The sequence below is a fragment of the Silene latifolia genome, chromosome 8 (assembly GCF_048544455.1).
Source record: "Silene latifolia isolate original U9 population chromosome 8, ASM4854445v1, whole genome shotgun sequence".
NCBI lineage: Eukaryota > Viridiplantae > Streptophyta > Magnoliopsida > Caryophyllales > Caryophyllaceae > Silene > Silene latifolia.
In genome coordinates this window covers 38,785,850-38,813,353 of record NC_133533.1, presented here as the reverse complement: position 1 = coordinate 38,813,353, position 27,504 = coordinate 38,785,850, and the positions used below count along the sequence as shown (strand labels likewise).

The 27,504-nt window shown below is 38.2% G+C and overlaps 1 protein-coding gene across 1 annotated transcript in view; it reads left to right on the top strand.

Moving 5' to 3' along the window:
• The window catches only part of LOC141596746 (BEACH domain-containing protein C2-like), a 32,322-nt gene extending 5,383 nt beyond the window's left edge, over positions 1–26,939 (top strand). Inside the window, exons 4-32 of the mRNA XM_074416988.1 lie at positions 3,380–4,093; positions 5,150–5,284; positions 6,310–6,414; positions 6,622–6,735; positions 7,315–7,391; positions 8,467–8,548; positions 8,893–9,180; positions 9,817–10,436; positions 11,685–11,769; positions 12,269–12,463; positions 12,774–13,319; positions 13,435–13,578; positions 14,094–14,558; positions 15,760–15,902; positions 16,116–16,185; positions 16,301–16,384; positions 16,508–16,564; positions 16,669–16,737; positions 16,839–16,925; positions 17,001–17,117; positions 17,434–17,583; positions 17,674–17,758; positions 17,850–17,970; positions 18,082–18,178; positions 18,313–18,426; positions 22,194–22,560; positions 23,108–23,892; positions 24,464–24,586; positions 26,354–26,939. Of these exons, the coding sequence (XP_074273089.1) occupies positions 3,380–4,093; positions 5,150–5,284; positions 6,310–6,414; positions 6,622–6,735; positions 7,315–7,391; positions 8,467–8,548; positions 8,893–9,180; positions 9,817–10,436; positions 11,685–11,769; positions 12,269–12,463; positions 12,774–13,319; positions 13,435–13,578; positions 14,094–14,558; positions 15,760–15,902; positions 16,116–16,185; positions 16,301–16,384; positions 16,508–16,564; positions 16,669–16,737; positions 16,839–16,925; positions 17,001–17,117; positions 17,434–17,583; positions 17,674–17,758; positions 17,850–17,970; positions 18,082–18,178; positions 18,313–18,426; positions 22,194–22,560; positions 23,108–23,892; positions 24,464–24,586; positions 26,354–26,419 (6,105 nt within the window). The 3' untranslated portion in view covers positions 26,420–26,939. The remainder of the gene's footprint in view (positions 1–3,379; positions 4,094–5,149; positions 5,285–6,309; positions 6,415–6,621; positions 6,736–7,314; positions 7,392–8,466; positions 8,549–8,892; positions 9,181–9,816; positions 10,437–11,684; positions 11,770–12,268; positions 12,464–12,773; positions 13,320–13,434; positions 13,579–14,093; positions 14,559–15,759; positions 15,903–16,115; positions 16,186–16,300; positions 16,385–16,507; positions 16,565–16,668; positions 16,738–16,838; positions 16,926–17,000; positions 17,118–17,433; positions 17,584–17,673; positions 17,759–17,849; positions 17,971–18,081; positions 18,179–18,312; positions 18,427–22,193; positions 22,561–23,107; positions 23,893–24,463; positions 24,587–26,353) is intronic.
• The last annotated feature ends 565 nt before the right edge of the window (positions 26,940–27,504 follow it).

The window sequence follows — 27,504 nt, the reverse complement described above, 5'->3', positions numbered from 1 at the left end:
GCAAAAATATGGCTTTTTAGCTTTTGGGATTTTTTTTTTAACTTTTAAAAAATGTTGTGTTTGGCCAAAAAGTGCTTTTAAGTCCAAAAACACATTTACAAGCTAGGCCAAACACACACTATGTCAAATAATCTAACAGTCTTAAATAATCTAACAGTTATTCTTAATATTATTTTACAATTAAGATTATTAGTATTTTCTTCATATATTTGATTCACATGTCTTATATTTAAAAGATAATTAATACTCCCTCCCGTCCAACCATTTCTAAACATATTCCTTTTTGGGCATTTCCATCCAATTCTATACGCTTCCTTATTTGGTATGTTTGCGTCACAAAGTTACTAGAATGCCCTTGTTTATACCCTTACGCTTCCTCTCTTCCTTGTCTCTACTCACCAGCTCTTCAAAGCCAAGACCACCACACTCCCATCAAGCTATGGCCTCGACACTCCAACTGTCCAACCAAGCTAATACCACCACACCCACTGGTCTACACACCATCACCTGTTCTCCACCACCACATCCACCTCCCAGCCCTAGACTTACCACCCACCACTCATCACCAACCTCGACTTATGATGGAGTCGACCACCCCTTGCCACACCCTGACCTAGGAATTTCGATCACACCCTTGACCCACCAGCGGCAGCATCAAGGCGTTTGGGTGGCAAGTTGTTGGAATGGTTGATGTATTGTACGATGTGGTGGATCTAAAGTACGATGGATTGTGAATGTTGTTGTGAGGGATTGGGGTTTGGCATGCGGGGTTGTCGGCGTCGAGTGGTGGTGTGGAGCTGCCACCGACATGGTTGGTGGTGTAGGCGAGGATGGTGGTGTTATGGTGTCGGCGATAACTGATTCTTCTAGTGGTGGGTTGGGTGGGCATGTGGTGGTGGTTGGGGGTACCAATGTGGGACTGAGTACAGAATTGTTGGGTGGCTGGTTTGGGAGGAGGGGGCTGGGGTGGGGTTTGATAAGATGAGGGTAAAATTGGATTTATGATTATTTAATAATATTTTGCCTTAAAGTTTGTGCCAATAACATGAATAAAAACCTAAATATATCTATCATATATCTGTGTGGCTTATGATCCTATATTCAAATATTTACTAATATTGAATAATTTTTTTTAATTATACTACCTCCAATCCACACGAAACTACCCATTTTCCTTTTTGGGCAAATCCACACCAAACTATCCATTCCTTTTTTTAGTAAAAGAAGCTCTCACATGCAATATTCTATTATTCTATTTTTCTCTTTCATACTTCTTCAACTACAAACACTATAGTTTTTCTTAACCTTTGTGCATAAAGTGGATGGGTAGTTTGGAGTGGATTGGAGATAGTATCTGTTTTATATGATTTTGAGAGCTACCATCTTTAGTTGATGGTTTTCTGTATTATACGTAGTATGATTAGAAACACATGTCTAGTAAATTTATCTAATTTACGGGGCCAAGTCGCGGGTTGGGAGTTTTTCTCTTTAAATTTGGGAGTCATTTTTGGCTAAAAAAGGGTTAGGTCGTTCATGAGTTGGATCACAAATTGTCAAGTCTACATGTATCACTTGCTATTTTCGAAAGAATCATACAAAAATGGAGTCAAACTGTCATTATACGGGGTGGAAAAATAGAGCACATTGACATCTTATATTGTAAGTGCTTCTTATGTTGTGAAGACATGAAGTAGTAGTTGGTTGATGCATCTCTCAATGCAATTTTTAGTATTGGTCTCCAGAAAAGAATTTAGTATTGTTTGATTGTTTCCAACACAATGATCAGGCGGCACACATTTGACCCCTACCCCACTACAGGTGACTGCCTTTAAGATGATGGGATAATGTTGTTTAAATATTATAAAACAGTGACAACAATCCTCATTAAGGACTTGCCCAAAATTGGAGGGAAAGGGAGGGGAGGGGGAAGGAGGGAAGGGAAAGGGAAGGAAGGGAGAAGGAGAGAGAATGGGGAGAGGAGTTTTCCCTCCAAATATTTCCTTTGTTGGAGGGGAATTAATTTGCTTCGGAGGAGGGAAATGGGGGGATCCATTTTATTCCGTCACCTCCACTTTGCAATCCAAACAAAGGATATTGCGTCCCTCCAACTCCGTCCTCCTTTCCCTTCAAATCCGCCTATCCGTACAAGGCCTAAAAGTAATTGAACATGGTTTGTTTAGGCTAGTTTTTATTCCGACCTTTTGAATTCTAATTTATTATATTGTGCCCTTTTCCAATCAAAATTAGAAACCGAGAACTGAAACAATGATAAAGACATGTGACTTATATGGGGATGAATTTATAGCAGGCGATTATCAACCAAAGGTTGTTTTTAGCTTTACTAGGCCATTTAAGCATTTGGTTTGCCGGATCTTGGAATTAGAGACGGGCTTGCAATGATGCAGATGGCCAGACACGTAACTTGAGTTTGGTTTTGGCTGTGTTGGATTTGGAACCCCTTTAATCCCCTTGGTAGTTTCTGTTTGGAAGGCTGATGAAGAAGAGTGGAAGAAAATAGAGTCATTCACCGTCTTTGATCTTTTCCTTTACAAGTCCCACTTTGGGGCTTGTTCATCTCATCTTGTCTCCAGTGCCAGACATGCACTATAGGTTTTTTTTTTTCCACTTTTTTTTTGGGTATGTTAGTCTCTCTTGTTTTGATTGGTCGACATCGATCTGGAAGCCAAACAAAACAGAGGTATTTAATTGAGCCAATAACTCATTCCAGAAGTAAATCCAACCCAATAAAGATACCAACTATACCAAATCCCAAAGTCACGTGGTTTTAACCAGATCATACTACTGTTCTTTTGACATGTAAGATATAGTACGTTATTAATTAATGGACACCAACGGGGTGACGGCCATGAACAAAAGATATCATAGATGTGGTGGCGTGGCAGCCATCTACAAAGAGACTCAACGAGGGTGACGGCGATATACAGAAAGGCACTCTAAATTTGACGCCTATATACACAATGAGAGATGAGTAATTACGCTCCCAAATTATCACACAATGAGAGGATAGTCCACACTACTATTTGCAGCAAAGTCACCTTACATAATCTCTAACTTGACTACCCTAGTTATGATTCTATATTCATCATTCATGCTAATGCATTTATTCATTGTGAATAATCTGTTGTTTGATTTTCTACTGTTAGCTCAGTCATGGCATCGACTTCTTCACATATATTGATCTGATTGAGTTTGATTGTTGATTTGTAACTGACTTTGATTTTGGAAGTGAATCAATTTTAGTCACACACTGACACACCCTGATAACTAATCAAAATGAGTTTGATTGTTGGTTTGTGATTGACATTTTCTTGAAGGTGAAACTTTTTAGTCCATATGTAACTGTTGTGATTTTGTCCAGGTTGCAAGAGTTTTGCACCTAATCTATAGGTTGGTGGTTCAACCAAATGCATCAAGAGCTCAGAATTTCGCCGAGGCATTTATCTCAAGTGGTGGGATAGAGACAGTACTTGTTCTTTTGCAACGTGAAGCAAAGGCTGGTGATCAGGATTTTTTTGACTCCTCTGTTGAAAACAACAATAAGGATTTGGCTGAGGACCGTGGAGGATCAGAAAGTTGCGATGATAATAGACTTGAATCTTTAGAAGTAAAGAAACCTACATCTGAAAGCAATTTGGACTCTGAACGCCTTGGTATTTCAAAGACGGTTGATCTTGATCTTTTAGATGATGATGGTGAATTCAGTGATACAGGAATGCCTATAGAGAGAATGACATCTGTCACAGAGAACTTATTTGTGACAAATGTCGGTGGAATAAATTTATCCATTAGCGCTGATAGTGCCAGAAACAATGTGTACAATTTCGATAGAAGTGATGGTATTGTGGTCGGAATTATCAAACTTTTGGGTACTCTAGTTGCTTCTGGACAACTGAAACTTAAGTCAAACAGCCCATTACCAGATGTTACAAGCAGTGCTGGAACACCTGATTCGGGTGGCTCTATGTTTGATGATAAAGTGTCTCTTATACTTTTTGCTTTGCAGAAAGCTTTTCAGGCAGCTCCTAGAAGGCTCATGACTACCAATGTGTATACAGCTTTATTTGCAGCCTCGGTATGTGTTTACTTTAGTTGGTTGATTCTGGAGTTTGTATTTGTATATATTGCTTAATCTGTTGTTTGTTTACTTGCCTAAACATTATATGCATGTCTGGTCTGTACATTTTAAGTTCCATCATCCGACCTTTCTTCTTTCTGTTTTCAATGCACTTTTTTCTGTATGGTATGCGTGGGATGGCCGTTAGCCTTTCCATTCTAGTCTCGATGACCATGTCAGGGAAAAAAATGATAGGCGGTTGAGGGCTAGAGGCCGCAAGGAATCCCCATACTGTGTTATCCACTTCATTTAAATAAGGGGTTAAGGCGTTTAGGTATCACTCAGAATTGAACTTGTGGTGAGCTAACTCAGGCCTCAAGCATTCTAAATTTGAGCCGATTCGTCTTTTTACTGGCTAATAAACACCTTTTGCATCTACGTAAACCGTAAACATGTTTTAGCCATATTTGCCTTTCTTGTGATATCAGCCTAAAACCCAATTTTTCCTCTCCCATCCCCTCTCTATTGACGGAGTATTGATGTCAGAAAGTGAAAGTAGAGTTGATGGTATGGGTGGGCATTTAGAACACCCATTTGTCTCTCCACTGCGCGTAACTCAAATTACTGCCTCTCTGGTGTTTGTTATTTGCTATATCGGTTAATCCCAACAAGTAGTTAGGGTGAGGAAAACACTCAAATTTGTTTTTCAGTGTAGACGGAATCAGTTTGAGGTGGTAGTTTCTGTAACGAGGCAATTATAGATGTAAAGGTCTCTCTTATTCGCTTATTTAGATTGCTGTTTGAATAATTGAAGCGGGTTCATGGCAGATTTACTAAATCTTTCCTTACCCATGAAAGCAGTTGTTCTACACTCCTGCTGGCTGACTTAGTGGGTGGTTACGTGTGAGGGAGAAGGGGATGCTCTCGCATGACAGCACTTTTTTCCCTTTCAATGCAATTTGTGTTTAAAAGGTGGTGGTGATAGCCGCCATCTACTTGTTATCATGTTTCTATTACCTTTATTGCAAAAATCTGTTGAGTGAGTACTTGACATTTTGTTCTTTATTATTTTAGATAAATGCTACATCGACTGAAGATGGATTGAACTTGTATGATTCTGGACATCAATTTGAACATATCGAGCTTCTGCTGATACTGTTAAGGTCGCTCCCCTATGCGTCTGCAGTGTTGCAGAGTCGGGTGCTACAGGTCTGACCTTTCTCTCTCCCACAGCAGCGTATCTTATGTTTATAAGCCTTTGGCTTCTCATAATTTCGAAAATATCAGAGATACATTGGCAGACGAGGAGACTTCAATTGAAAAAGGGCATAGTTTCTCTATATAAGGAGAAATTGAACACCCTAGAAATCTAGAATCCACGATAGCGTTTGCCCAACTAGAGGCTAGATAAATCGCCCTCCTGCAGATAAACTCCAAGGAAGCAAATACTGAAACATTTTGAGAAGTCCACTGCAACCAAACTTCAAAATTATAGCAAGTAGCCAAGTTCTGGACATCCTCAATTCAACACTTACTGTTAATCTAAGAAGAGTCATCAATGGCTTTTAAATCCAATACACTAGTATTTTTAATATTTACAATGTCATGAGTAATTGAAATTGTCAATGTTTGAGAGATGATTTATTAGACTTTTGGTGGAATATGTCTTGTTAACGTGAAGTATTGAAGTTTGGATCGGAGTTATTAGCTGTTAGCTTCAGAAACTTGGGATGTACCTCCCCCCAACCATCTCTCCTCACTTTTATCCCTCCTTTGTCTCCCACCTATAGGTTCATTTTCTCCTTCACTTCAAGCAAGATTTAAAAAAAAATAGTGCTATTGCTTGATACAATTTCACCTTGTATTTCTAGAAAAGTTTATATTCTGTGCTATCTTAATTAAAATTTACTTTCAGGCATAGTTGAAGGCATTTTATAGTACCGCCATTTTGTTACTCTTTTATTTACAGATATGTGTGACTTAGAAATCTCTTGTAGCTAATACTGTTACATGTAAATATCAGTGCTCATTTCTGTCGACAAACTTATGTGAATCAGTTCTCTGTATTATATTAGAGAAAGACTATACTTTTTTTTTTTATATTTGAAAATTTCTGTTAGTGTGAAGATTGCCATCAGCTTATTAGCAAATGGGCTATCTTCTCTTTTAGTAGTAAATTCTAAACCGCTATTTTTTTGGTAGTAGTTTCTAAACTACTGTCTACTTGATTTCAGGATCTTCTGTTTTTGGCTTGCAGTCATCCAACAAACAGGAGTTCCCTTATACAGATGGAGGAGTGGCCTGAGTGGCTTTTGGAGGTTCTTATTTCAAATTATGAGGTAGTTCATCTCCAAACGCATAACATTTGCTTTTTATGCAGTAGTTTATAATAGATGGTCTGACTAAAAGCCGACTCATTTTAATGGGCGAGATATCTTACACATCCATCTTGCAATGCTCGTTCAATTAGTTTGTTTCTGGCCCTTTGTGCATTGGTTAATTAGTTTGTAGTTCATATTGATATTTTTATTCTCTTGGCGGACCAGAGAGGGCCTGCAAAAGGTTTGAATATGTCCAGCTTGGGAGATGTTGAAGACCTTATACATAATTTCTTGATCATCATGTTAGAGCATTCAATGCGACAAAAGGATGGATGGAAGGTGGGTACATTTACATAATTACTCTTCTTTTGTGTATCTAGCTTACACATACCTGCAATGAAAACTCTACAATGGCGACCAGTGGATTATGGCTACAAAAGTAGGAAATTAGAGCATTTGAAAGATTAGAAAGATCTTTATTACGGAGCTTCTATTAAGTTGTCCTCGAAAAGTGAGATAAATAAATTATCAAAACACCTAATAATCTACATTAAAAAATATATGATTGTCAGATCTTTATTGTTATTGTCACAATATGCAATATGTAGCCTGCTATAAGCGATGGACATTGGCAAAACATCTGCCAGCAATAGTTCTCATTTTACCTTGGCTGGGAGAAGAATTTAGTGGCTAGTTGCGTTTATGTTGCTGAGGTTCATCAATGTTTTGATATTGTCTTTTTAATCTTTCTATCAAACAATACTAATTTACCTTCGCGCTTTTGTTCTTGACTCCATGAAAGCAATTTTTTTTAGGAAACTCCTTTCATTGCGATAGTCTGTGTTCTCTCAGTTTCAGTCTGGTATTTTTTCATTTTTAATTCTTGTGTCCTGAGTTTGTTATTATGTTCGAGTACAGGATATAGAGGCTACAATTCACTGTGCAGAGTGGTTATCTATGGTGGGTGGATCTAGCACTGGGGAGCAACGCATTAGGTACCACCTTGTCATCCGATATTGGCTTCAATTGTCAGCGTCTATATGGAAATGACTAATTATTGCTGTCTTACTGCGGGGAGAAAATCTTATATAATCTTATGGTCTTCTATTCTGTCACTGGCTAATTCAAAGGTGATCATGTTCTTTGATACTAGGGAAAATTTTAGATCATCACATTAGAAAAGTGTTAAATGTTTTTTTGCTCTTGCACTTGGTGTATCGCATAAACTTAGACCATTGCAAATCTATGAATAACAAAGAAAGGGATATATCATTCTTTTTGATGTGTATGATGGGGTGGGCATGCGCGTCAAGCTGGAGGGAGACTTCGTACTAGGTGCATTAGAGTCAGAGAGGTAGATGTAGCATATTACTATACTGGATGGTTGAACTACGTTGGATTTTGATGGCTAATACGCTTGATATCTTGTCTGGTTTGGACGATAAATAGACCAGAGATTGAGTCAATTTCATAAGCCTGAAGGAAGTTCTATTTCAGGACCAATTGACAATTTGAGACTATGAGTAACTCCTTGGTTTTTTAAATTATTAATTCTTGCTTCTTTTATCAATGTGGAAGGCAACTGGAGGACTGATGATCATGGTGTTTTAAAGTATCAATTATTTCTTCTTTTATCAATTTCAAACATGTGGGCAAAAATATCATAATAGGAGGTATTTTAACTAGATATGACAGATTTGCTGTGTGACTATCAGTCTACCGAGTAACTTTGTAGTTGTAATTTTCCAGTGAACCATAAATACAGGACAATGCTCTTTATAGCATATATGTATTGCTAACACATCTTTTGATCGAAAAAAGCTATCTGTTGGATGTACGGAAAACGTATGATTATTTGGAACAGTGATTTCCTTTGACTGAGGGAATTAGGCAAACAATGTAAAAGATAATGTCTGGCAAATCTGTTGTGGTGTTTTTTGGTTTTAATTCTAGAGATAAATGTCGACGGCTTGAGAAATAAATATCACTGTGACTAGTTATCGTATTCTGATCTATTTTGACCTTTTATCGCATATTATGCTAACTGATTATTTTATGTCTGCATGGAAGACGAGAAGAATCATTACCGATATTCAAGAGAAGGCTTCTGGGGAGTTTACTAGACTTCTCAGCCAGGGAACTTCAGGTTCAGGTAAAATGCTGTTCTGAACTTCTCTTCTGTGTAGAAAATATTGCATGGAGTCAAAAATCTTTTTCTTCTTAGGGAACCTACTGGTGATTATTTCTTTGTGGTCACTGTTCTTAGCTCAAGGAGAGAATTATGGTTATTTCTGATATCTATATTGACCTTTTGTCATATAAGCATGATTTTGTTAGCTAACTTTAGAACTAATAGTGATGGTTGGAACTTGAAACTATATAGTAAATCTCTAGGACCTCATGAAAGGCAGTGAAAACAGGGAGATATTACAGAATTATGAAACTGCCATTACTGTCCTATGTTTATTTCTACTGACTTTCATATATGTTGAGCAGACTGAAGTAATTGCTGCTGCAGCAGCAGGTGTTGCAGCAGAGTGTTCGTCACCAACGAATGCCAAGGCAGAAGCTGAGAATGCTGCTCAACTTTCTGTGGCATTGGTAGAGAATGCCATTGTGATTCTGATGCTAGTTGAGGATCACTTACGTTTGCAGAGCAAACTGTTTTGTGCTCAAAGGACTGTTAATGGCTCTATACCATCTACTAGCAGCTCAAATTCTGTAACTATGGGCGCTGGAGAACTGAAGGATGCTTTGGGTGACCACAAGTCACTCCCTCTTGATGTACGTGCCTGTCATGTTTAATGTTTCTCGTAAAATTAATTGATTTGTGACTTTGATATGCATTTAAGGGAGATACACTTATGGTTCAAAATCGCGGTATCGGTCGCGATCACGGACGCGGCTCCGTCCTTTACTCGGCCATTGTGCTCCGACTCACGTTTGTCGCGGTGATATTTATTTTACAAGCTTTGTAGATATTATATCATCCATTGGCTATTTCATAATTCATATAAAGTTAAGATTAAGATTAATTCTATTTAGAGTAATTAATTTTACCAATGCTATACAATTTTTAAGAGTTTTTCATTACAAAATTTGGCCGGTACAAGTTACAAGTTATAACTCGTTAATCTCGGGTTCATCGTGGGCCATATCTGGTCGATTTGGCTGATACACGTTATAAATCGGTTGCCTCGGCCAATATTTTCCTATTTTTAATTTACCCGATACATCTCGGAATCTCAGGAATCTCAGGATATCTCGTATTAGCCGCTTCCGATACTGATACATCTCGGGAGATACGATGCGATACGTCTCGCCGAGATTTTAAACCGCGGATACACGCTTGTGTCAGTGTTCTGCTTAATTATTCTCGAATATTCTAGAATTGTTACTTACAATTTGTAGCCAAACTAGGTCCTTGCTTCAATGGCTGATGAAAATGGTCAAATATCCGCGGCAGTTATGGAGAGACTGACAGCGGCAGCTGCAGCTGAACCATATGAATCAGTCTCTTGTGCCTTTGCATCATATGGAAGCTGTGCAAAAGATTTGTCAGAGGGATGGAAATATAGGAGCCGGATGTGGTATGGTGTTGGCGTTCCTTCCAAAACATCTACGTTTGGTGGTGGTGGCAGTGGTTGGGAATCTTGGCACTCTGTTTTAGAGACAGATGAAAGTGGGAGTTGGGTTGAGCTCCCTTTGTTAAAAAAATCTATGACCATGTTGCAAGCATTGTTGTTAGATGAATCTGGACTAGGTGGCGGACTTGGAATTGGCGGAGGCTCTGGTACAGGAATGGGAGGTATGGCAGCTCTTTATCAATTGCTTGATAGTGATCAACCATTCTTATGTATGCTTCGAATGGTGCTCGTATCAATGAGAGAAGAAGACAGTGGCGATGAAAGTGCGCTCATGAGGAATTCAACTTTTGATGATGCATCTTATGATGGATTACATAGACAATCAGTCAACATGGCTACTGATAACTATGGCAGAGTGTCCACCAGAAAACCTAGATCAGCATTGCTGTGGAGGTAAATGAATATTATAAGACTATTTTTTATATCTTATGACTCTGTAATCTTCTGCAGGACATGGCCGGCAATTTAGTACTCTGCTTTTTATTTTTCCCTCACAAGTCATAATTGTATGTAATGTTAGACTACACCGGGCTCCTCTGCCTAGATGTGAAGCTTTGAAGGGAAAAAATGGGAATAAAAGGTGCTGGTGTTGAGAGTTGAGCCCCTTCCTGCTTACTACTAAGGCATTTGAAAACAGATAATTCGACAGTTCAGATAGGGGATTCTCCTATGTCATATCAGATTGTTGTTTGTGGTCAGACCTGTTGGGTTTTATGATATATTTTGCAATGTTTTTAAGATGATAGTTTGAGTTGTCAAAATTTGTAACATCTCATTTTTAAAAGAGGATGGCACTTATTCTTTCTTGGGGAAGTCTTGCGGTTAATATAGAAAACCCCACTGATCTGACCATAACCCTATAGGCAAACTGCCTAAAGTTTTGTCTGATTCCACAGACATGTACTTTCTAGGGCTTGTTCTGCGCCCTCACTTGTGTAGTATTATGCGCGTATTAATTTATGTGTGATTCAGCTCATTTGATGCATTTTGGGGGAAGAGATGTTTTTGGATCTTGCATAAGTGATCATTTTCTCGTAGTTTCCGATTGGATTTTCTAATACATGTGCCGTCATGGATATTCATTTGGTATCTATGATCTCATTTGTGTCACCAAATTCCCGGGTACAGTTATCTACAATGAGTACAATCTGAGTTGCTCCAGTTCTTTCCAAAAAATTATTATTTCACCTAGAAGTCAAAAGAAAGTGTTTGTGCAAAGAGTGTAAACAGAGGTCTACCTTGAATTGAAATTGGTTTTTAACGCAAATGTTTTGTTAATTTATGTTCATGATCTGTTTACTTTATAACAAATTTCTTGTTTATAAATTTGTACAAGAGATATTGTATATGTGCCTTCTGTTTTGCTGGTTAACAAAGTATACAATTCCTCTCAAAAATTCCCTTCTTATACAGCACTAATTGCTTTGGACGATATTATCATTTTTCATGTGTTGATCAGCACTTAGTTTTAATGATCAAGATAAGAGACTTTTTTTTAATGATTGAGGCCGGATTCTGCTGATTAGATTGAATTCATGTGCGCTACTCATGATGATAAAATTGTTTAATTTGTGCTTGTTTTGTTCCCTTTACCTATCTTTCTATTATTGATAGCTGAACTCTTGCTAATGTTTTGTTCAGTGTGCTCTCACCTGTTCTAAACATGCCCATCTCCGAATCCAAACGACAGAGAGTACTTGTTGCGTCATGTGTACTTTATTCTGAGGTTAGTTTCGTCAGTGTTGGCTATTTTAAGTTCAAGTTGCTGAGCTCAACTGTACGATTTTTTGTCTGTTTCTTTAACCTCTTATCCTTGGTTCCTATACACGTTAAGGAGGGTAGGGAAGATGAGGGGGAATGGGTCAATGTCATTTTTCTTCCAAATCTTTCTCCTGTTGAAAGAGTTTCAATTTTACCTTGTACAGTTGTAGGTAGTAAAGTTGATCTCTTCATTCCCCTCATACCCAATTAACTGAGCAGATAATGGAATTTATCCACTCTCTAACCCTCCATATTCCTCCATCTAAGAAAAGGGTTATAGTAAACTTCCTTTTTGTATGAGTATATGTAGACATTCGCTGCTGCGTACTTTGATTTATGCTCTCTGCAGTTTTAGGTGTGATATGCTACTTCCCATTTCACTTTAGATTATTGACTATGATTAATGGTCTCCAGGAGTTTCCAATAATTATTAATTTTATTAAGGATCTTGACGATTGATCCAGGTGTGGCATGCAGTTGGCAAAGAGAGGATTCCTCTTCGCAAACAATATCTAGAGGCTATTATGCCCCCATTTGTAGCTGTTTTACGAAGATGGCGGCCACTTTTAGCTGGAATTCACGAACTTGCAACTGCTGATGGTTTTAATCCTCTGGTTGTGGATGACCGGGCTTTAGCTGTGGACGTTCTACCTGTGGAGGTGAATGACGTCTGTTAGTGTCATATAAAGTCAATGACTCAAATCGTTTAATACTCCGTATGAAATACTGCTGAAATCTCGATTCCTTTTTGCTGAACATAACTCCTGGCATTAACTATTAAGAGTATCACTGAGCTTGTACTTTACTGCTTCATACTCCCTCTATTCCCAGTCCATCACCACCACCACCTCTGCCATCTCACCAACAGGTGTCCTTATCAGGATTTAGGTTTATTTAGGATGTGTCTAAACTCAAATGTCTCTATATTGGTGTGATGCGCTCATCAGACAATCTATGTTGCTGTTTTAGGGTGCTCTTGCCATGGTATCTCCAGCCTGGGCCGCTGCTTTTGCGTCCCCACCTGCTGCAATGGCATTGGCAATGATTGCTGCTGGTGCATCTGGGGGCGATGCCCCAACACGTGCATCAACAACTCATCTTAAACGGGACATGTCATTGCTTGAGCGTAAGGCAGCTAAGCTTCAGACATTTTCAAGTTTCCAGAAAGCGTCACAGGTCCGTAATTCATCTCTTGGTACACCAAAGGACAAGGCATCTGCAAAAGCGGCTGCCTTAGCTGCAGCCCGTGACCTGGAACGTAATGCAAAAATTGGTTCAGGGAGGGGCCTAAGTGCTGTAGCAATGGCCACTTCGGCACAGCGAAGAAATGCAAGTGACATGGAACGTGTCAAGAGGTGGACTCTCTCCGAGGCCATGGCAACAGCATGGATGGAGTGCTTACAGCCAGTTGGTACTAGGTCTGTCTACGGCAAAGACTTCAATGCTCTATCCTACAAATTCATTGCGGTCCTTGTCGCAACTCTTGCCTTGGCGCGGAACATTCAGCGATCAGAGGTTTGTGTTGAGTGTTATCATTAGCAATTACTATGATTGGCAGTATTATGATTTATGAATATGGAAAATTATGATCTTGTATGTTATTTAATGTATTGTTGTTATTCTTCTGTAGATTGACAGGCGTTCCCAAGTTGATATGTTATCACGCCATCGCCTGGCATCAGGGACTCGTGCTTGGAGAAAACTCATTCACTATTTATTAGAGACAAATTGTCTTTTTGGGCCATTCAGTGACGCCTTATGCAACCCTGAACATGTATGTATCGTGCATTGATTTTTTAAGATGATATTGTTATCTTTATGTGATTTTTGTACGGAAGACAGTGCTAGTTGTATCTATCCAAGGTTAGTTCATGTTCGACTGCTATCAAATTCTGATATTCGGTTCTTTCCATACCCCGCCTGGGCCTCGGTTGTAAAAAGAATGCCCTCAAATTTCTATCCAAAGTTTCTCAAATGACAATTTATTGTCGTTTAGAAATTTCTAGTTTTTGGGGTTTCAAATGAAAAAAAAACCTCTGCTTCCTGAAGATTGCAGCAGCTTCGTCCCAAAATAGTATGGAGGTTGGTCAATATGAACCAAAGTTAGGAAACAAGGGAATTGATTGAGTAGAAACTATCAAACTAGGCAACGCATCTGAAAGAAAATTGAAATAGAAGTTCTTTATCACAGTCAAGTGTTTTTTTGTTTGTTTGTTTTTGCAAGTAGCAGTCTAGTGTTTTGAAAGGCAAGTTAGGCAACACATCTGCTCAAATTGATCTTTCTTTCAGGTGTTCTGGAAGCTAGATGTCATGGAAACCTCTTCAAGAATGAGAAGGTGCTTGAGGAAGAATTATAGAGGTTCTGCCCATGTTGGTGCCGCGGCTAATTATGAAGATGATAGAGCCGGTACACATGATGATCAGAAAGTTGTAAATGCATCAAATGCTTCTCTCGTAGCAGAGGCAATATCTGTGGAGGTAATAAATGAAGACGATGTTAACAATAGGGCGAGCAGTGATTTTGGCGGAGAGCCGAATGAGGACTATTACCCAACGCAATCCAATGGTGCAGAGTCTTCAATACAGGTGTCAGCAGAATTTATTGATCCGCGAACTAGTAGTGGGCAAGAAATAGCTGAAGATCCTTCTGCAGTTGCACCTGGATATGTTCCTAGTGAGCGCGATGAGAGAATTTTGATTGAAATTCCATGTTCCATGGTGAAGCCTCTGAGGGTTGCTCATGGGACTTTTCAAGTAAGTGTTGCATGTCCTATGCTGGCTAATATTACTATTATTTTCTGAATTGCAATGTACCTATTTTAATTTTACTGAATAAATATCCGTGGAAGGGGAGATTTTCAGAAACTATGAGTCAAACTTGCATCAAATCTGTAACTGTGATATGCAAATGTCATAGACGCGCAACAGATGATTAGAACACTTGGGAATTACATTGTTGATAATCACCATGGGCTAACACCCTGACACATAGTTGTTGCAAATATAGTAAACGACTCCAGCTTAGCTCCTCATGGAAGGTGGTCCTTCAGGAGTGCCTCATCTATATTTCAGCTCTCTAGATTAAATCTGTAGGGAAGTCCATCATATAATATGATGTATTTTATATCCATCCTGACTCTTCTCCTATCACGATTCATGAATCAAGCCTTTTCTGATATGAGTACTTTAGATTTAGCACAACTGTGCAAGCGACATTTGGAGACAGCCCCATAAGGGTTACTTCTTTCGAAGATGAACTTCTCCACGGATATGAAGATTGAGTTGATCAAAAGAAATCGTGCCAAGAGAAGATGCTTTTTGTTTACCTTAAAAAAATGACTCGTGTATTGGAAGGTTTCTAAAGCTTTTATCCTTCAGAATGTGGGTGTTATCCCTGTTGGAACGAGTGTAGACGAAAGACATAGTGACATACAATCTTCTTTTCCCTGAGAATTTCTGCTTTCCGTACGGAGGTCAGAGAGAATACAAGGATTAGGGATGAAGCGGTGAAATCCTGTATACATCAAGATTTCATTTTGCCTGCCTCGGCTATATACATTCCAATTTCTTTTGATTTGTTGTTCATGAATCATGAGCCAGATTCATGAGGCATATTATGTTTCAAGCGGCTGCACTAGTGAGCTCTTCTGATAATCTTCAAAGCCATCTGTCCTCAGAAAGCGCCCCATTTATTTTAGTGTTATCTATTGGAGTTCTGCGTAAGGCACATCCAAAGAAGTAAAATGAATGTCTTCTTGTCAATTCCCGAAAAAATTTAGTTTTTTGAGGGGACACCTACGGAGGTTAAGTCTACAGATTTGCATTTCAACGGAAAGGCGTATCTTGATTTTTTTTTTTTTTTTTTTTTTTTTTGGATTCAGTTGTTAATTGTTCTCTAATTTGTTTTTGACTCACATTGCAACTTTTAATGACATATCATGTTTGCCATGATCAGATAACAACAAAAAAGATCAACTTCATAGCTGAGAACGAAGTTAGTTCTTCAGGAAATGAGTTGGATCATGGTCCTGAAAGCCAAGATCAGGAAAAGAATCGTAGCTGGTTAATATCTTCACTTCATCAAATTTATAGTAGAAGGTAAGATAATATGGAATGTCAGTTTATTTAACTTCTATTGCCCGTGTCAAATCTTTGGTAATTTGTTCAGTACCAAGAAGGTAAAAATGTACCTTGAAGCATTTCCATAGTTTGTCTTTGTGGAGCACAGTTTTCCTTCAAGCTCTATAATCTTATACAGTGAGTCTGTGATATACTTGTCTGATTTTGTTTTTATTGAATTGCTATTTGCAGGTATCTTTTGAGAAGAAGTGCACTGGAGCTGTTTATGCTTGATCGTTCCAATTACTTTTTTGATTTTGGGGTATTGATTTTACTTTCTGTTCCTACTTTTATTATTGTATTTATCCAACCAGCTTTTACTCCAGTAATTCATTTTGGGTTGTTACCGTTCTTTGCTATTGATGTTCAAAATGTAGACCAGCGAAGGTAGAAAAAATGCATATCGTGCTATTGTTCATGCACATCCTCCTCATTTGAACAACATATATCTGGCAACTCAGGTTTGTCTTAGTGCTACTTAATTTATCAATTTTAACTCCGAGGCGTGGACAAATTTTGTAGATTTGTAGCTCTTTATTTCTGTTTCACTTTAATTTTTTTTATTTTATGTCTATACTTCGTAGAGACCTGATCAACTTCTTAAAAGAACTCAACTTATGGAGCGTTGGGCTCGGTGGGAGGTATCAGAAACATCTCTGTTCTATTGGTATTCAGTATTAACAAATTTTGTTTCAACTATTTGTGAAATTGATCTAGTTCTGGCATCCTGACTTTTTTTTTCCAGATCAGCAACTTCGAATACCTAATGCAGCTCAACACACTGGCTGGGCGAAGCTATAACGATATCACCCAGGTATCTTCTGTTTCTACAATATTTGTCAGAAGCTTCTTTGATAATGATTATGACACTCTATAGCTGCTAATATCTCGCCTCTTCACTTGTGCCTGATGCAGTATCCAGTATTTCCTTGGATTCTGGCTGACTATTCTTCAAAGAATCTGGATCTTTCAAATCCTTCTTCCTATCGAGACCTATCAAAGGTAGAATAGCTTCTTTGAGCTTTGCTATACGGTAATTTGAACTCCGGTTGGCTAACCAATTGGTTTTGTTGACAGCCTGTTGGTGCCTTAAATTCAGAACGGCTGAAAAAATTCCAGGAGCGATATTCTAGCTTTGATGATCCAGTTATCCCAAAGTTCCATTATGGCTCCCATTATTCAAGTGCTGGAACTGTATGTTTCTTCTTTCATTTATCCTTGTGATATTGCTATTAACACATTGTAATTTTGTGATAAAGTATATTCATGATGCATTTGGTTTTCTGACCTTAATGAAAAGTGAGTGAACATATAATGATCTGTGTGCAAATGGTTGAGTGCACATTTGAACCTGATGAGATCAAAGGACTTATAAAAGAAGGGCTTTACTTTCTATAGTGTTGGAGTATATATTCCAGTGTCTCGCCTTTTCTGCCCTGTAGGGCGTAACTAATTGTAAATGATTCCATGTTTTTGTACTCTAAGCTTCATAGGCGTTCTCTCTTCACAGGTGCTGTATTACCTAGTCCGGTTGGAGCCTTTCACCACTCATTCTATTCAGCTTCAAGGTGGAAAGTTCGACCATGCAGACAGGATGTTTCTCGATATTGCTACTACTTGGGATGGAGTTCTTGAGGACATGAGCGATGTGAAGGAATTGGTATAGTTTTTTTCTGTAGGTCACTTAAGAAGTTCGTTGTCGATAATATATGTAGTTGACAAATTTTGATACTTTGGGCTAATTTCCTAGGTCCCGGAACTGTTTTACCTCCCTGAGGTAGTAACAAATGAGAACGCTATAGATTTTGGTACTACACAACTTGGGGAAAAGCTTGGTATGTTATCAATATACAGTTTCTCGATTATATTCAGCCATTTAGGGCATTACTTTATGTGTAATACTGCGTTTCCTTCGTCACCAACCAGATTCAGTCAAGCTCCCTCCTTGGGCTGGAAATCCTGTTGAATTTATCCATAAACATAGAATGGCTCTTGAGAGCGAGCATGTTTCTGCTCATTTGCATGAGTGGATTGATCTTATATTTGGGTAAGCTCTATCATAAGTTAGTCTATCTTTATATATCTAAAATTTGAGTATTTTCTTCTTAACAAAACTGGGCTATTATTGACTCGAAAATATGACATGCTTGACATATAGGTACAAGCAAAGGGGAAAAGAAGCAATAGCGGCCAATAATGTATTCTTTTACATTACATATGAAGGAACGGTTGATATTGACAAGATCTCAGACCCCGTAAGTGAGCCTTATGTGTCCATGCTATTTTCTCTATGATGTTTGCATGTCCAGTTTATATTTATGATAGTAAATGAGAGTGAAATAATGCTGCTGCATAATAATTCCCACAAATTCTTTTTGATTGTATGAAGGTACAACAACGTGCTACTCAAGATCAAATAGCTTATTTTGGGCAAACTCCATCTCAGCTTTTGACCGTTCCTCATATGAAAAGAATGCCACTGCCTGAAGTTCTCCAATTACAGGTAGGATTTTCATTTTAAATTTATCATTTCATATCTGCTAGAAATGACTTGTCACTCTTGTGTGGTTTTATTAACTGTGAAAGTTATGTTCATTTGAGGTTTTACCTTAATCCTCTCCTCGCTCCTTATGGTCGAACCTCTCACCATTCACCACATTACCAAAGAGTTGTGAGACATCATGATTTGTAGAAATTATCCTCGTGTTTTTGCTCTTTAAAGGGCGTTTGGACATTTGGTTGGGGGATTACATAAAGGGAATTAATTTCCCCCTTTCCTTCCTTGGTGTTTGGTTGCTACCGTTTTCCTTGCCCTTTATCCATTATTCAGATTAGTATTACACCATATTCCCCACATCGCACCCCATACGTTTCCCAAACCCTTACCCTATTATCTGAATCACCACTACTTCAACCACCAATACCCACCATGGTTTAAAATCGTGGTATCGATCGCGGCCGCGGTAGTGCTCTGTGTCTCGGTTTATCGCGATGATATTTGTTTTACAAGCTTTTGTAGATATTTTATCATCTATTGGCTATTTCCCATAAAGTTAAGATTAATTCTATTTAGAATAATTAATTTGACCGATGTTGTACAATACTTTTAGAGTTTTTCATTACAAAATCCGGCTGGTACAAGTGTAACTCATTCTCTCGGGTTCATTGCGAGTCGTATCAGGCTGAGTTGTCCGAGACACGTTATAATTCGGTCATCTCGGCCGATATTTTCCTATTTTAAATTTACCTTATACATCTCGGGATATCGGCCGTTTCCGATAACGATACATCTCAGATGATACAATACATCTTGGCCGAGATTTTAAACCATGAAACCCACCATCAATACCCATAACCAACCCTGTCAAACTCCCACTCCTTCCATCTGCCACCTCCTCGTTGGTTGTTGGGTTTGTGTATCTTTCCCTTACATGTATAAACCAAAAAGATAAGGGAATCAAGGGTCATTCTTTTCCTTTCCCCAGGTATACCTTTCTTGATTCTTTTTCCTTGGCCCTTTGTGAACCAAACATCCCCCTTAGTTTGCTTTGTTTGGCTCTTCTATTTTCATTGTAAAAAGAAAAATGCTTAGGTGCAGGCCGTGCAGCTTTATCCATCTCCGTTCAGGTATCCCTGCTGCCAGGTTATAGTTGAAAATGTTGGCTCAAAGATCATAAGATTATTCCCACTTAGGTACCTCAAGGTCTAAGCTTGTTCCACTTGGGTGCCATGAGATTTCAAAGCTCCACTTTGGTGACCTGAGCTTTAGGGGATATCTCGCTTTTGTCACCTGAAAATTTTTCATTATTGTGACTCTTTATAAATTAGTGCTATTTCATGTTAATTAATAATGTTTTTTTTTTTTTTTAAACTTTTTGACATAATAGAGTGAATATAATCGTTAGAATTGATATCCCAATGAAATTTTGCAAACTATTACTCACTTTGTTTTCTATTTTCTTCCCACTTTCCTTTTTGTGATTTTATTTTCTAACTTCTTATTCTTTCCTTTTCTTGCAACTATTTTGATAGCTTTTTACCAATTTGTCCTCATACCCACACTTAACTTTACAGATTTACCCTTATATTAAAAATTAAAACCTAAAGTCTCAACCTACATTCCCATCCAAGTCGATAACCGCAGTACCACCCCATCCAATACCCAACGGCAACCCCACCACCAAAAAACCCACGAGGCCACGATCCCTTCTTTTATATCTCTCCTCTCCTCGTCGTTGTTACACAGCTGGGATCTGGTGGTATTTGTTGGTAGTGCGGTGGTTTTTGGGGGTGGTGAAGTTTCATGGGCGGTGGGGCCGAGTGGATTTGGTTGGTTGGATAGGTCAAGTCTGGTGGTGTGGTGCTTTTAGAATGTTGTCGATAGGGTGGTGGTGGTTATGTTGGTTTGATGGGTTGGGGTGCGGTTGGCGTTTGGAGGGCTGTGATTGGAAAATCTGAGAGAAGGGGATGCAATTCTGGATGTGAAAGAGCTAGAACCAGAGTCGAACCCGCGGTGTCTTCAACAGACACCCAAATCGAGGCATATGAGTCCTAATCATAATCATACCAGGAGGACGGGTGGAATAATCGGGTTCGACTAGGATACAAGTTAGTTATTAGTTATCTGTTAGTTTTTATTTAAATACAATAAAAACGATTCCGATCGTTCATAGGATTGTATTAGGCGTGTGATGTGTTAGAATAGGAGTTTTATTTCAATTAGAATTAGTCATTATTATTAGTATAAATAGCATGCATTGTATTAGGAATTAATCATTTATTTCAGAAAATCCATCAAGTTTGATCACCAAATTCAAGGTTTGAACGATTAATTTTCAAATCTCGTTTCGAATAAAGATATGCATCTTTATTCCAAACATCCATTGACTCGAATCTAGGTGGATTTTAGTCAAATATCCATCGAGAAAGAACCTCGTTCCTTCGTGAATCAAGGTGCGAGCTCGACTCTCAACCCGAACAACGTTTGTTGTTTATTATTGCTTTCGTATTCAGATCATTAGTGGTGTGGTATCAGTTCTTGATTTCCATCTAAGTCAAGACCATCCTAAGCGCATCAAAGCCAAGATGTTAGTTGAGTTTCTGATTGTGATTGGAGTTCAAGTGTTAAACTCGAGCGAGCTGGGTAGTTCGAGGGTTAATCGGTTTTGATTACTCATCTCAAGAGCACGGTTCAAAAAAAAAAAGTTCACTGAAAAAAAAAAGAGGAGAAGATATGTCGGAAGTGTTCTCGTTTGAAAGCACCAACGAGGAGAATGTTTCGTTTGATCCGACATTCTCTCCTATTTTCGACCATTATAATGATGAGGAAACGTGTGATACAATACCTATAAATTTTTATAAGGCCACTTTTCAAGAGAAGGAGTAGTATCACACGTCGCTTAAAAAGGAGGAGGGAATGATACGATTCTGGATGTGAAAGAGCTAGAACCAGAGTCGAACTCGCGGGGTCCTCAACAGACATCCAAATCGAGGCATAGGAGTTCTAATCATACCAGGAGGACGGGTGGAATAATTATGTTCGACTAGGATAGAAGTTAGTTATTAGTTATCTATTAGAACTTATTTAAATAAAATAAAAACGATTCCGACATTCCGTGTGTTAGGCGTGTGATGTTGTTAGAATAGGAGTTTTATTTCAATTAGAATTAGTCATTATTATTAGTATAAATAGCATGCATTGTATAGGTAATTAATCATTCAAGTTATAACAATAAAATCTCAGAAAATCGATCAAGTTTGATCACCAAATTCAAGGTTTGAACGGTTAATTTTCTTCGAATAAAGATTGGCGTCTTTATTCCAAACATCCATTGACTCGAATCTAGGCGGATTTTAGTCAAATATCCATCGAGAAAGAACCATGTTCCTCCAACAACGTTTGTTGTTTATTATCGCTTCCGTACTCTCATCAGAAGGTGCTGTGAGATTGTCAGGTGGGTATGGTTAGTATGTGAAGGGAAAACATGGTATTTTATTCGCTTATAAATAAATGTTACCAAAATGAGAAATAGCTAACGACACCATAGTGGAATTAATCCAAATCTCGGGCCAACAAAGTGGAACTAATCCAAGATGTTATTGCCCCCCACAATCTTATTAATGTATCAAACGAATATTTGATTCTATAGATCATCAACTTGGCATGAAATCAAGTTGCTTTGTGTTCCTTCAGATAAATATAGTCTGTAGAATTTTGTATCCTCATCAGTTTGGTATTTGATATCAATTTGTTTGTCATTGTGACCATAGACTATTTTTCGGAACCCAAAAGAACTCAAACCATATACGGTTCCTATGCCTGAACGCTGCAATCTTCCTGCATCTGCAATGCTTGCATCCACGGATTCTATCATCGTCGTTGATATACATGCTCCAGCTGCACATGTGGCACAGCACAAATGGCAACCTAATACCCCTGATAAGGGCGCACCTTTCCTTTTCCAACATGGGAAGGCCACTCAGAGCTCGTCTGGTGGAGCATTGATGCGTATGTTCAAAGGGCCGACTGGTGCTATCTCAGATGATTCACAATTTCCTCAAGCATTGGCATTTCCTGTTTCAGGAATCAGAAGTTCAGCTATTGTTGCTATTACTAGCGACAAAGACATTATAACGGGTATGCATTTTGCTATTTGATTCTCATGTATTTGTGTCACGGGTCTCTGTTCACGCGTTGTTGAAGTTATTTATAACCAATTTGTTTACTACTTAAAATCAACGGAACATATTAATTTAGAATGTATTGATTGTGACACCCACAATGGTTGAGCATATATCTATTATGTAATGAGATCTCATTAGTTTAGAGGATTGGTTGGAGTGTTGAACATACCAGAAATTTGTATATGGAATTGGTGTTAATTTTCATTGGTGAAGATAGTACAATATTTGAGCTGAGTTGCAGGATCTAAGCTCTAACTGTACAGAGTTGAACAAGTACTATAATAAAGAGTTCTGAGTCAGCAATTGGGCTAATTAAGTTCTTTTATTTTCCTCCCTTTAAGGGGAGGGGTAGACAAAGACTGTAATGGAAGTTATGCCAACCAAATGTGAAAAATAGTCTCAGTTCTCTGCCACTGTTGTATGAAAACTGGCTTTTGAAAACAGTATTTGTCATATCCGCGCCTTATGAATAAATATTTGTTATTTGATTACTCATCCAGGTGGCCATGTTGACAGTAGTATCAGAATCATATCAGCTGATGGAGCTAGGACCCTTGAGATAGCCACGGGCCATTGTGCTCCTGTCACGTGCTTGTCTCTCTCATCCGATAGTAATTATCTTGTGACCGGATCTCGAGATACTACCGTGCTACTCTGGAGGATACATCGTACTGTCACATCCTCTACTAGTGCTTCAGAACTGTCCATGGGTTCAGGTACTCCGACGTCAACCAGTAGTAATGCTTTGGCAAGTATCTTAGCTGACAAGAGCAGGAAGCGACGTATTGAAGGACCCATACAAGTCATGCGTGGACACTTGAGAGAAGTCCTTTGTTGCTGTGTTAGTTCAGATCTAGGAGTTGTTGTTTCTTGCTCTCAGTCACCCGACATTCTATTGCATTCTATTAGAAGGGGTCGCTTACTTAGAAGGCTAGTTGGTGTGGAGGCCCATGCTTTATGTCTTTCATCTGATGGCGTCATAATGGCATGGAATCAGTCAAGTCATACTCTTAGTACCTTTACTCTTAATGGCATTTCTGTAGCTAAGGTCCAGATTCCTTTATCGGGAAGCATAGGATGCATGGAAGTGTCGTCTGATGGACAGACTGCTTTGCTTGGAGTGAACTCCTGCCCGGCCAAGGAAGTATCGCTTGACAACAGTAGGTCTTGGCAAGCAAAGCAACAAGTTACTGAACTTATCCCTTCGCGTTTGGATGTGGAACAGTACAGCAGATTGAATGTATCATCTCCTTCAATTTGTTTTATTGATCTATATACTTTAAAGGTGCCCTGAATTCTCTTGATCTATTACACACTTTTCTTTCTTCTTTTCTGATCATATATGAACTTATGTTATTCAGACTCATTTGGAATTATCCAACATAGATGCACGTCTCAGTGTCAGATCCGGCTATTTAATGAAAAAATCTCATGTTTTTGATATAAACCGACGTGTCAAGTGTCATACCCATGTCGGAGTATTGAGTGTTGGATGTGGGTGTGCGATGTAATATGAAAAGTTAGATAACATATTATACTCCCTCTAGCTGAGTCCAATCTTCTCATTTACTTTGTATGGTCTCACAATGAGACGTTGGCCGTAATTTCCTTCAATTATAGATTACTTTTTTTTTTTACCCAAAAAACTTTTTTCAAAGATTGTTTTGACAACATATGTAAATTTATTAGTGTTCTATTTTAAGTTACGGAGTAATATTTTTTTAGATCCTTACAGTTAAACTTTTAAAACTGGGTTGGCCTGGAGGGAGTAGCATTCGGACATGCATCACGCAGGCTGAACAACATATGGGAATACATTTTTATAGTACGCCCCTTCTGATAAGACATTTTTTCAGGTGTTACATTCAATGAAGCTTCAAGCTGGGCAGGATATCACAGCAATAGCTTTGAATAAGGACAACACAAATCTTCTGGTGTCTACTGTGGATAAGCAGTTGATAATTTTCACGGACCCTGCTGTAAGTTGTTTTTTTTTACCTTTATTCCCTTTGTACTGATGCTCTTCAATGTTATTTCTCTCCTGTTTGTTGGCATTGTTGTTTGGTTAACCTTCTCAGACACTTTCAGTTACACAATGCACCATCTTAACAATCATACCCAGTTCCTCTTTGATAGGTTTTTTTTCTTATTAGTGACTAGAATCCCGATATACAGGAGTAATGTCCTTTACTTTTCTGGAACCTTCTTCTTTCGCGCTCATAACAATGAACTTCATCTGAAGTAATGAATTCCACTTGTGTCTGTCGCAAACTCCCAGCCAATAGTTAGTTTCTGTTTTAGGCATTATTGCCCACTTGTGTCCATCAACTTTGCATTTTTGCCAACTTGGACGTGCTTACGCTAAAAAACCCGATCAGAAAGTAAACATTATCTATCTAACAGTGACAGAGGGGGTATATATTGTGCTTTGGCAAACAAAAAGTTTATACTACGACGCGTTATTATGTGAATTTGTGCAAGGAGGCAGTTTGTAAGAAGGTAACAGTAGTACATATCACATCTGTCGGATTACTCAAAATATATTGATATTTACTTTGATGGATAGGTATAGGCCATAGATAGTCTCTAAACTGTTTGTTGTATTGTTTGTGCATGTCGCATGATCTATTCTGATGAAAAGGACTATTGTTCAAAGTAATTTGACTTTTCTGTGAAACTTTCCCAAGCACAATGCCTTTCAAAAACTTTTTTTTTCATTGTTATGTCGTTCTAAAGGATGATTCATGTCAGCCGACCCCAAATCATTTTGGGATTAAGGCTTTGATGTTGTTGTTGTTGTTGTTGTTGTTGTGTTGTGTCGTTCTAATTACAACTTGCTGGAGATCTATTGCGTCGTCCCTAATCTTGCTCAGATGTACCCTGTTGGTATTTGACTGATGAAGTATTTACCTGGCATGCATTTAGGTTGTATCACGGTTATATGATACTCCCTCCTTTCCTAATTTATTGTCAAATTTTTTTACTTTGAAAGTCAAACGATGTCAACTGTGACATTTATTTCCTGAATGCAAGTCATATCTGATTTATGAATACTACGGAGTACTATTTTCACACGGAGTATTACGTAATTTTTTTAGGTTTCAAATATTGTACAGCTTGAGGAACTGTCGGTCTAAGTCGTTATTGTTTGACCACCAAAGTCATATAGGGACGACGCAATAGATCTCCAGAGAAACTTAGGACGTATTTATAAAGGCACAAAGGCGATTCATTCCTGAATTCATATACTGTATAAGATCAAGTGAAAAACAAAAAAACAAAATAGACTAATAATAGGTTGTTTAGTACTCTTTTTAGTGTAAGACCCTAATTTGGGAATTGGATGGAGTTATTACTAGTATAATAAAATATTCATTGACTTTCAAACCCTAAGGGCTTGCTTGGGATGGGAGTAATCATTAAGGGAGTAATAAGAGCTAAAATAAGAAGAAATGGGAGGAGATTGGTGCTTTGTGGTGGTTGTGGATGGTGGAAAGAGGAGGTGAGGGAGAAATTATTACCTCTATATGGAGGTAATTATTACTTGGAGAGGGAGGTGGGTAACAATTACTCCCTTAATAGAGGGAATATTACACTATATTTTCCCATTTCTATCCATTTCTATCTCCAACCCCCATCCCTTCCCTCCATTTTTTAGTTCATTTTATCTCTATTACTCCCTTAATTATTACTCTCATCTCAAGCAAGCCCTAACTCATAACTTAAATTTTGCTGGTTACTTGCAGTTGAGTTTGAAAGTGGTAGATCAAATGCTCAAGCTCGGATGGGAAGGTGAGGGACTGATGAAGTGAAGATCTAGAAACAAGGTAATATGATTGTCAAACACTCACACATATAGTTTCGTCAATATGACTATCACAAGATCATATGAGACCGTCTCACTGTGGGAGGGTCCTGGTAATTAAATGATGAATATTAAATATTCATAGGGCAATGTGTATTATTCATACAACAAACTTTGATGTACAACACTGAATACCCAAAACGAACCAAAATTAGCTAGGATACAGGGAATAGGTTAAAATTTTGACTCGAGTTTGTTGTAAATTCTTGCTTTCACGTAGATTAGGCTGTATTTCTCATTTGTTCAATGTTTATTTATGATTCAAGTAATGATGAGTTTTGGTGCTTATACTTTTCGGGTAGGCTTATTTCCAAGGGGAAAATGCCTTCTTCCTATGATCCTGTAATTTTTGAAGTGCAAATGTGCAATGTATAACGATACAAAATGTTTCCATCTATTTTGTGGTTATGACTTATGTCAAATGTTGGCTGATTTAATGTACGGAGTACTAGTTTTGAATCTCAAAAGTTTACCTTTATTTTTGCTATAGCAATCAATGGGTACAGATTTTAAAACGTACTTTTATATAGCAATAGCAATCTTCGCCTGGATGGTGAGCTAGTTTCCGTAGATGCTATCTTGTGACATAATCCAACCACATTATATACGTGCAGCCGTATTGTTACGAAGAAGTAGAAAAGGATTCTTCCAAGTTCCAACTCATCTGGGCTGATGATCTGATATTGGGATGGGTTAATTTGGTTCGGATTAGCAGGGGCGGAGCCGGGATTTTGAGTTTGGGGTAGCAAAATTTTTTTAGCATATAATCGTCAAAAAAATGAAAATTGCGAAAACTAAATTACATACTTACGATTAACATCGTCAACTTAATGGATGATACATAACTCATTATTTTAATTAGATGGAGACAATATATATATACTAGTTTGCTAAAAATTTGAGCAACAATGTCGATTTCCAGCTTTAAGCAAAAACTCGGAGGTTAATCAACTTATTTTCATTTTGTATTTAAGCAAGCTTGCTTATAAAAATATCAGCGAGTTTTGTTTGTGATTATTCTGTTTCATGACG